This window comes from Cebus imitator, unplaced genomic scaffold (assembly GCF_001604975.1).
Source record: "Cebus imitator isolate Cc_AM_T3 unplaced genomic scaffold, Cebus_imitator-1.0 Scaffold676, whole genome shotgun sequence".
NCBI classification, from domain to species: domain Eukaryota; kingdom Metazoa; phylum Chordata; class Mammalia; order Primates; family Cebidae; genus Cebus; species Cebus imitator.
The window spans coordinates 644,337-655,388 of NW_016107991.1; the positions used below are offsets into that span (position 1 = coordinate 644,337).

The 11,052-nt window shown below is 35.8% G+C and overlaps 1 protein-coding gene across 2 annotated transcripts in view; it reads right to left on the reverse strand.

Moving 5' to 3' along the window:
- The window catches only part of LOC108296006 (ephrin type-A receptor 3), a 123,985-nt gene extending 115,795 nt beyond the window's left edge, over nucleotides 1-8,190 (reverse strand). For both annotated transcript variants that reach the window (XM_017518384.2, XM_017518383.2), the window contains exons 1-2: nucleotides 7,900-8,190; nucleotides 6,871-7,206 (exon numbers count right to left, since the gene is read on the reverse strand). In XM_017518384.2, coding sequence (XP_017373873.1) covers nucleotides 6,871-7,206; nucleotides 7,900-8,017 — 454 coding nt within the window. In that variant the 5' untranslated portion in view covers nucleotides 8,018-8,190. The remainder of the gene's footprint in view (nucleotides 1-6,870; nucleotides 7,207-7,899) is intronic.
- Between the last annotated feature and the right edge of the window lie 2,862 nt (nucleotides 8,191-11,052).

Consider the following 11,052-nt stretch of genomic DNA (forward strand, 5'->3'; position numbering starts at 1 on the left):
TTTTTTTTTTTTTTTTTTTTTTTTTTTTTTTTTTTTGAGATGGAGCCTTGCTCTGTCACCAGTCTGGAGTGCAGTGGCAGTGCGATCTCGGCTCACTGCAACATACACCTCCCAGATTCAAGCGACTCTCCTGCCTCAGCCTCCTCAGTAGCTGGCACTACAGGCTCAGGCCACCACATCCAACTAATTTTTGTATTTTTAGTAGAGACAGGGTTTCACCATGTTGGCCAGGATGGTCTCCATCTCCTGACCTTGTGATCCACCCGCCTCAGCCTCCCAAAGCATTGATTGGCCTTTTCTTAGTCTTACCAATTTCTTTTTTTTTTTCTTTTTTTTTTTCAATTTCTTATATTATGTGTGCCTTTGCTTCTTTTTCTAGCCCAACTTAGATATAGACCAATATACATAACTTTCAATCAGTCATTTCTATTACATCCTATGTTGGGCACCTCAACGATGGCACAACATCAATGGATATACATGCATCATGCATACACATGTGTGTGTGCAATGAACAATGCAAGAATGACCTATTATACTGAGGGTTGTCACACATGACAGCTATGAACCACAAGTTTGAAAAAACATGGGGCCCAAGCCAATCGCACCAACGAAATGTATCCAAGTTTGATGTTATATGTTTTCATATTTTTAATTAAAAAGAAAAGAGTTTCTATTTGCCCTAGACACAGGAAGATCTCCATGATTATTCTGAAGACAGGGTATAACTTATTTAAGCCCTTTCCCAGTCACAAATTCTCTCTCATTTTATTCAATCCTCACAGCAATCTATGTATAGGAATTACTGTACCAATCATCAAAAAGGACACAAAGATGCCAGTAAGTGTAGTCCAATAGCTCCCTTAAATTCATTTCTAAACAAAATTGGTAATGAATGAATAAAAAAACCTAATTTTAAAATACAAAATATAGTCAATTCGTTAAGTGGCAGTACCTGAATTTACAACTGCACTTTGCCACTGTCCTGTTCCCCTTTGTTTTTCAAATACCTTTTTCCTCCCAGGCGTATTTGCTTCACTTATAAACAAGCAGCAGATAATTTATTTTCATAAGTACATGATACAATGTGCATTAACTTAATTTCCTATAACATATAATTGGAAGGAAACTAGTTCAAATGTTAAATTTCACAGAAAGATAAAGCAATAGCTCTGATAAATGACCTATGACCTATTCTGAGGCCGAATCAGCTTGGAATCATAGATGATTATTATTATTATTATTTTTTATTATTGGAGCCTTGCTCTGTTGCCAGGCTGGAGGGCAGTGGCACAATTTCGGCTCACTGCAACCTCCAACTTCCGTGTTCAAGTGTTTCTCCTGCCTCAGGAGAGGAAGATGCATCATAGAACATTACTAAATCTATATGATGTTCACTATTTTGTTAGGTGATGATTTTCATTATGTTTAAAGTTTCTGATTCGTTACATTGAGGCTGACAAATGTCCACCTTCATGTTCGGAAAGAATTCATGTAGGTCCTTCTGGTGTCTAATTTACTTCCAAGGAATATAATTACATAGCAACATATAACTCTATAGGGACTATACCAACAGGTGGCCATAGTTTAATGGCAGATTCACCTAAGCACTTACCTTACCTTTATTTTGAAATGCTTGCTTCTTCAGAAATGCTGAAGCCTGACTGATGTCTTTGACATGAGTTATTTCTTTGCCATATCTACATAAACTAAGTCCCAAAAGAACAATAAGGTGGCTAGAGGAAATATATTCCAGAATAAAAATACAGAAAAGTTAGAAGTATTTGCTTTATCAAACACAAAAATTTAGAGTAGAATCTTTTTTTTTTAGATGAAGTCTTGCTCTGTCGCCCAGGCTGGAGCGCAATGGCGCAATCTCAGCTCACTGCAACCTCTGCCACCCAGGTTCAAGAGATTATCCCGCCTCAGCCTCCCAAGAAGCTGGGATTGCAGGCACCTGCCATCATGACTGACTAATTTGTATATTTTTGTGGAACAGGTTTTTACCATGTTGACCAGGCTGCTGTTGAACTCATGGCCTCACGTGATCCGCCCCCCTCAGTCTCCCAAAGTGCTAAGATTGCAGGGGTGAGCCACAGCACCCAGCCTAGAGTGGATTCTAAATTTACCCAAAGGGCGCTGGTATTTTAGAGTTTGCTTTTTAAAGTATGTATTGTTTATTTAAGATTTATTAAAGATATCTACTTTTTTTAACCAATGGATGCTATTACTTTATGTTGTGAAATAAAAGGTCATAAAACTATGAATGAGAAAGCCTCTAAATGTTTTTTATAAGAAGTGAATCCATAGGTGGTCTTAAAGGTCAAAAATTATTGACTAAAATTATATTAGGGACAATGTTTTGAATTGTAGTCCCAGAATGCCAAAACATAAATTAAAAATAAAAATAATTATTGAATTTCTAGTTCAGCCCCTTCATGTGATGAATGGCAATTTTTTGCCAGAAGAAAGGAAAGGGTTTACCTAAGAGGAAAAGAAAGAGGTTGTCTTTGATCATCAAATTAAGTAGATAATAGAGGCCATTCTGTCTAAAGCTGAAGATAGAAATTCCTTATTACATCAAACAGCCTCAAATTAAGGCACTTTCAATAGAAAGTCTACATAAAATTAAGTCATGTTCTCTGTTTTAAATAACATTATTTGATTGTCATTTTTGAATGAAGTGGCAACTGGGAAATTCCTTGTATAATATCCAGCACCTGGAAAGTCCTATCAATAAGTGTTGGTCTTCTTCTTTCTCCACAATTTTTTTGCATCTGCCTTGAATTTACACAAATTACTTATTTGTTTTTATGGATGGGAACTATATTATATCAGTATATATTATTATATTATTATAAACAGAAACTGAAGGTAAACAGAACATCAATTGAATTTCACCATTTGGATATAAGTGAAACAATGAACAACAGTTGACTGGTACCTGTAGATGAGATCATAGTACAGAACAATGTTAATGTCTTGATTTTAATAAATATATTGAGACTATTTAAAAGCATTATTGTTTTTAAGAAATTCCCACTGGGGCCTTAAGGAAAAAAGGGATAGAATATCTGCAAGTGGTTAGAAATAAGTAACATTTACATAGAGAGAAAGATGGGTGGGAATGATAAAGTACATGTAATAAATTATTAATCTAGGAGAAATCTCTGTTCTAGGCATAATGTATATTATTGTGATATTTTCATACATGTGAACAAATCCAATTTTATGGTAGAAATTATACAAACGTGATGATTTCAACAGAGAAAACTGGAAAAGAAAGGAAACGTCAATTTGCTCAGAAGCTTGCTGTCTTGAAAATGTTGAAAAAGCTTCTCAGATCTCAATTCATCCAAGTAGTAAAATAAAAGTAGAGGTGGACCTCAAAACCCCAAGGCCACATAAATTCTCCATTAGTGCTCCTTATTCTAGTCTGAATCATTATTTGCTACAGGATAGTGAAAAAGGGCAGATTCTATAATGTCAGTTAGGGGTGAACAGATACACATTTTCCACTAGTGGAATGACTGTTTTTGTCCAGAACAGAAATGATAAATATACTCATCTTATGAAAGAAAACAAAAGGTAGCAATTTATGTCATAACTTTAAAGATTTTTGTTTTGTAATCTGAAATTCTTTCTTTATTTGTTTGACTGATGGACTCACAGATAGAATCTTTATATGGAGGCCTAGCTTCTTATCTCACTGACATGCTTTGTGAAAGTATTGAGAGCTGAGGACTAATATCCGAATTTACAACATAATCTTCTACAATTTAGAAGGTGCCTTATCATTTGATCATCACAAGTCTTTTACAATATAATCAAGAGAAGAATCAACAAACTCAATCTCACAAACTAAATTAAAACGGACATGTTTCCCCTTTATATCCACGTCAAGGATAGAGAGGCTAGGAGGAATTTAAACACCATGGCATCCTATCTGTCACAGCCATATTCTTCCGGTGGTAGAGAGCTCATTTTTCAAGGCTACCAGTCCATTAGCCTTCACAGGAACAAAAATAAAGCAAAACCAAGAAACATTCCCTTTAGAAATGGCATTGCTTCTAATCGGGCTTATATATCTTACCCTGGAGATTTGAAGATGGAACAAAGACTTCTACCTCCCCAGGCACACAAAATGATACAGACATCCTGAAATAAATATATAAAATGCCTGGTGGTGCATATTATAAACACATTTGTAATTTTTTTTTTTTTAATGGGAGAAAGACTAGGGCAAGTACCTTATATCATACTTGCTGAATCTGTCTTAAGCTGTGATTTGTAACTGGGAGGGCCAAAGAATCAACCTCATTTATTTTTTTTATGTCTTGGCCTGGTCTTGGTTGCCACTTTACCTAGATTCATTCGCTGTATATATTTGTAACTATTAGTTTCCTGATAAATGCATTGTCAGAAAGCCAGAGGGGAATGATAAGATAGGAAATAAGGAGCTCTTGCTTGTTTTTATACAATTCTGCTTGACTTAAGAGATTATTATAACACAGATTGATGCTCCAATTTTGAAAGAAGGCAGTAAATCAGCTTAAAACATAGGACTCAGAAAAGCCATTTGCCACATGATTGTAATTTCTTAAAACTCCTGTGTTCACTGAGATGAGAAGCCATAATCATGCAATATATAGCAACAGTATTGCAGTACTCATTTTTCCCGTAGAAGACAGTTAAATAAAAATAAGTTACAAACTTTTAAATATCATTAGTTGCAAAATATAAATATCATTAACTGAAGCAAAGCAAAAGCATATGCTGGTTGGTCTGGGCATCTAGCTTCAAGTGGGAGAAACTACAGATTCAGTAAGGAAGATTAAAATAATGATTCGTGCACTTTATTTAAAATTCATGTGTTTTCCACAAATTAAGTTTACTTAGCATCAAGAGGAATGTAAAAATATGAGATTTTTGTCAATGTATGAGACCGGAGGCAAAGGGGAAACGAAAGAGAAATTTGGAGTCGGAAAGACACATATTTGAACATGGATGGACTGTGCCATGGCTTGTATTTAAAATATCTATCCATTGATATGGTGAAGACCAGGGGCCCCTCAAGAAGGAACGGTGCTGGCACAAGGCTCTGGACCTACCTCTTATGCAAGGAGTTATCGTTTGGTTGCTGAATGATGAGGAGATTGGAGATGGACCTGAGACACTGAGCTTAGGGGGCTACTCTGTGTATATGAGAAATTAACCAGTAGAGATGCATTTATATTATAACCTGCAGGAATAGATAGAACTACATTTAACCAGTAGATAAATAGATGAAAATACTAACAACCAGCAGAGTCATAATTGTGCATAGTTGCTTTTGTAGATGACATTTATTGTGTGTTCCTTGCTAGTTGAACTAATATCTCTGAGTAAGCCAAGTGATAGAAACCAAATGTGTTGAGTTTTGGGGCTCATTATTTGGTTACTAGAACTAGGTGATGGGAGAATTTAGTCATCGCTGGTTTCCTTTTGCCTGGAGCATCCAGGACACATTCTGGTATTCTCAGAGCAAAGACCAGAGACCAGAGACACTTCCATAATGTGAGCCAAATGAAGATCAGAAGCTAAGTTTATACTCAGTCTTGACAACCAGCTTAGAGGTGACTCCACCTGGGAGAGGTCTGGAGGATCCGTAATTCTCTGGAGAATCTGTACTTAAAGCATTCTCAGAATAGCATCATGTCTCTCTCTTTCCCCTCCTTTTGGCTCCAATGTTTGTGTGTTTGTGTAAAAATAAGACAATGATATCTCTGGATTTAACTTCTTGGAATGCATACCTAATTATGACATCTTGTAGCAATAATAAGCACAACAAATATCTATCAGTTTAACTTTGTCTAAGACATTTTGATTACAAAAAAAAAACTGCTTATTACTCATTTATCAGCTATCAATGTTGAAAAATGCTTGTTATATCTCAAAGGGGCATTATTTCTATGTAATATGTAATCCATCTATACATTCGAGAGATTCTCAATTAAAATTCCGCAGGTAAAATCTGTAAGTAATCTACATAGATCATTTAAAGGCTGATTAAAAAAAAAAAAAAACCACGATTTACTAACAGTTAAACAAGGCAGAGACAAGTTGTAGACATAAGATAAAGAAAAATGAGATGTTTCTATGCTTTTTAAATTTTTCCATTTCATACTAAAGGACCTTTGCCTATACCCTTCAAATGTTGGGAAAAGATTGTCATTGTAAAATACGGTTGATGAAATCACCTATCAGTTCATTTCAGGACATTATTTAAATTGATGATTCTAGTTGCTCTTTACTAAGAGCTCTTTTTACTATGCTTCTTTCTAAATGTAATATTTTTAATTTTTTAACATAAAGCTATATCTGTTAAATAAAATCGGTTATTTTCTTATTATAAACTAAGGCGAGATTTATAACTATCAGAGTTATAAAACACAGAGCTTCTTAGAGGTATAAAATACAAAATAATTATATTCAAAATATCTAATTTTAACTAAGCTGTTTACAGTTTTACATATCCTGCATAACTCTTTTTAAAGCCAAGATTCAGGGCCTAAGTTCTTTGAAATACAAAAAGGTTCCCCTCAAGGAGTCTCCCTACTACTATCTGAGAGCCTCAAATATTTAAGTATTTCAAATGGGGAACAATGGGTATAAACTAGTTTAAAAATCACCTCACAAATCTGGTTTATTCTCACTTGAAGAATTAAGTTAAATTATTTAACATACTATAACTGTTTAAATGCACCAGAAGACAAAATTTTGGGGCTCTTTCAAATCGTTTTTTTTCTTCCACTCAGTTTTCCACTCTCTGTCAGGACCATTGCTTGCACTTGATATGATGGGGACAAGAAGCATCTAGCATGTACTCACCAGCCTGATTGGTTGTGATGCTGACTGCAGCAAACTGTCTTGGTGGGGAGCTCAGCTCTGACACCCCATTAATGGCATCAATCTCAAAGGTGTAGTTAGTATGTGCCAGGAGGTCTGTCACTGTCACCGTGGTGTTGGTGAGTCCAAACTGTCGAGGGAGGAAGCGGACATTTGGGCTGCATGGCTCACAGTGTTTTATATTCCACCCACATTTTTTACATATGATGTTGAAGGTAACATCTTTCCGGCCTCCTGTGTCCAGGGGCCAACTCCAGTCCAGGATAACTGAGGTCTCATTTATATTAGAGATAACATTTCTTGGTGAAGATGGAGGTCCTGCAAAGTAGTTCAACAAAGATTAATAAGCCTCACTTCTGTTTTCTACTACAAGGGAAATAGATAATTTACAACGGAACTGAAAGAGGTAAATAACTCTCCTTTCTTTATTATCTACTTTCAGTTCATCCTTAGAGGATCCACGAGATTACAGACACATGGATTCAAGAACGCTGTCTTCCCCAGGCTGCAAATGGGGGAGTTTTGACTCAAGGGTAAGGATACACTTACAAAGTCTAACAGAATAACTCACCACTATGTTCAAAACCCTTGTGAATAGTTATGAAAACTTTAGTATTAGTTTTATAAATCTTAGTCTTTTTTCCCTATGACCTATGACCAGCATACAGCAAGAGGGAATAGAAATGTAAAAACATAAATCCCCTGTCTATAACCTCCCCTATCCTGTCACATGCAATGCAGGATCTAAACGAGACACAGAAAAATGTTCTCTCTTTCTGGGGGTTGTGTTGCAGGAAGTGCGTTAAAATATAATTTATTTTGTGTGATAGATGTTGCATTTGTGGTGAGCCAGGCATGGAGAGGGAAGCAGAGAAAGCTTTCAATTTGCACATGGGCAACAGAACGAAATGGGCCAAATGCTTTAAAACAAAAAACAAACAGCACAGTAACAAAGAGGAAAAAACAAAACAAAACAAACATGGAGGCATGGGTTGCAGCAAAACTACTCACGGGTACAAGCCATGGATGGAGGGTCTTTGTCTGCTCGGAAGTAATTATTCTCACACCTGCAGTTCATTGAACCATCTTCCTGAGTAGAACTGTGAGGTGGGCACTTAGCACACTTCATGTTGCCATCCAACGCCTTGTAGAAACCTGGTCGACAAGCTACAAATAAAATGACTCTCTTTTAAAAGTCTGTAATAATTTTTTTGAAAATATGTAAAACAGATTTCAGTAAGTTAGAACATGAATTCATTATGAATAAAAATCAAGTTTTCTCCTCCCAGAATTTACAGAAGCAGATGATATGGCCTAGTGTAGTTTTTCTACATATATGTTTGAATTTGCACCAAAGTTAAGAAACACACACACACACACACAAGATTTAGATTATTTTGGCACTAGAGTATGATGAAATTTCCAGCTTGTGTTTTCACAGTTTTACTTGGCATTGGACTATTTGTGGAGAAAACAAGGCAAAACTATGTCACCATGTAGACATTCCCTTTTTAAAACATGATGCAATGCGTATTCTGTCAGCACTGCAGTGAGCAGTGTATAACATTGACTTGTTTTCTAATTGCTCTGTGTGTACAACTTTGTCCCACAGAGTGTAAGCAACTGAAAGAAGAGATCATGGCTTCCTGTATATTTTCAGATTCTTAATAAACAATTTTCATGAGCTACAACATACTTTTCTGGCTTGACAGTATTTTTCTTTACCTTCTATGGCAATGGCCTAAAATAAAGATTTAAATATATTCCTTTGTCTATATCTGAAATACACAGGGATATATAGTTTCTTATTAAACTAATACATGTGTAAACTGCTACTAGATGATACCTCTTTTAATAACTGTGTTATCTTTTTAATTTATGGCCATATCTCTGCATAAAGTGATGTTTGTAAGCCTAATGACCTGGTTATAGAACACTGATTTCAACTTATAATTTACTGTTCAGCATCTATTTACGGTTTTTACAGAGATATGCCTTATCTGCCTCCACTACATTATTTTCCTTTTGTCTAATAGAAAATTCAAAATGCTGCATTACTTCTTTTGAGTCATTTTTGTAATTACAGTGAGAGCTAAAATCATAGTGAAAATTCCAACAATAAGTCTCTAGCAATTCTTTTGAGAAGAAATTCAGGATGCAAATTCTCGATCCAGGATCATCCTTGGAAATCAATAATTTCTAAAACTTCTAAAGCCCAATTTCAGTGCCGTATTGGCACTTGATGATGTAAAGAACTTATATATAGAATAGCCCCTATAGACGGTCATTGCATTCTAGAATTTTCTTATATTAACTTTATATTGTGAATAGTGGATTATTTGCATTCAAGTAAAACCTGTGTGGACAAAGCAATTTTTATAATCACAAAATACATTTCTGAAAAGAAACACAACATATCCATGGTAGAATATATTCTTACTAAAAGTTTCTTAAAATAAAATGAGGGAAATACACAGTCAAAATAAACTATTGAAATAACTTAAAATGATAGCAACCATTAATCTAGTCTTATTGTTCTGTAGTTCCTACTAAGAATGACTGCTCTAGGGCCAATTTACAATATATTGAACAACTTTTGGTGTCACACTGAGATCCATTTCATGTAGTAAATTCTACTGCCCTAACGAAACATGGATTACGATTGCAATTTTTAAAATATTATCCTTAAGCACCGGTTAAAAACTTCCACTCATATCTCATATCACACAGCCTCAGGGAAATTATATAAAGTATGTAAACAAACAATGCACTTAAATTCTGTTTTCAATTCAGCTCATCACCGAATGCCTTTAAACTTTTAAGAGGACAGTGCTGCATCTTTACAAGATTAAGTTGCTGTGCTCTGAAGTACTTTGTTATTTTGTTTGCTTGTAAGTTTATCTGTGTGCTTTTGTTTGAGACTTTTATGGTTTTTACAACATTTGGCATACAGGTATTCACTAAGCAGTCACTTTTTGTTAATATTAGAAATGACTATACTGTAGAATAGTATAGACTATACGAAGAGAAGACAGTCACGTTATCACTTCCTAGGTATTGCATAAATTATCAGGATTACTGGTAGTATCATGAAGGTAGCTACAGTTAACAAACCTTAAAGTTAAGAATGCCACTCAAGTCATTAGACTTTATCCAATTGTGAGTAATTAATAATCCAGAGAAAGTAACAGTAAAAGATAGGTAGGCACGGGTACATACTGTATAATAAATATTTGTCAAGCATCTATTCTTGTTTGGGCTCTTTGACACCCAAAAAGGCAGGGCGGGCCCAGTGGCTCACACCTGTAATCCCAGCACTTTCGGAGGCCGAGGCAGGGGGATCACAGGGTCAGGAGTTTGAGACCAGTGTGGCCAATATGGTAAAACCCCGTCTCTACTAAAAGTACAAAAATTAGCCAGGTGTGGTGGTGCATGCCTGTAGTACCAGCTACTTGGGAGACTGGGGCAGAAGAATCGCTTGATCCTGGGAGACGGAGGTTGCAGTGAGCCAAGACTGTGCCACTGCATTTCATCCTGGGCAACCGAGAGAGACTCTGTCTCAAAAAAACAAAAGGCAAAATTGTCCCTAATTCTGCCCATACCCAAAGGGCCCTTGCAAGAGAAATTGGGCAGTGGGCATGTGATACAAATCATGCTAAGCAAACACTCCACTGTGATTGGTGGTTGGAAGAGACGCCACAGAAGGAGCATCATTTGAGAAAAATCATACATAGATAGAAGTGGCCAGTATGAAGCATGATTCAATATACAAATAATTCAACATAAAAAGACGAACTGTTATATAGAAGTATATGGCAAGTAGTGTTGGTACTCAGTATCCAAACTCTGCTTCCTTCTTGTCAGCAGAATCCTGATTTTGCTCAGAGTGGAAGCCAGTCAAATCCTTTCTTTCCTAGACCAATGCAGTTAGAGATGAACGGCCAAAGATGGCCAAAAATGTGGCCAAGGAAACATATACAGAAGTCTGATTAAAGTCTTTGAGATACCTTTTTTTCTCTAACAAGATGGTACAAATGCAACTGAAGGAAAATTATTCCAGCCTTCATTATGAACATTATGGCTGGGATTGCAGCAGCTGACATGTGATAATAATTGAAAGGTCAAGAAAATCAGCACAATGTATTTTCTGTACTTGATGCAGCA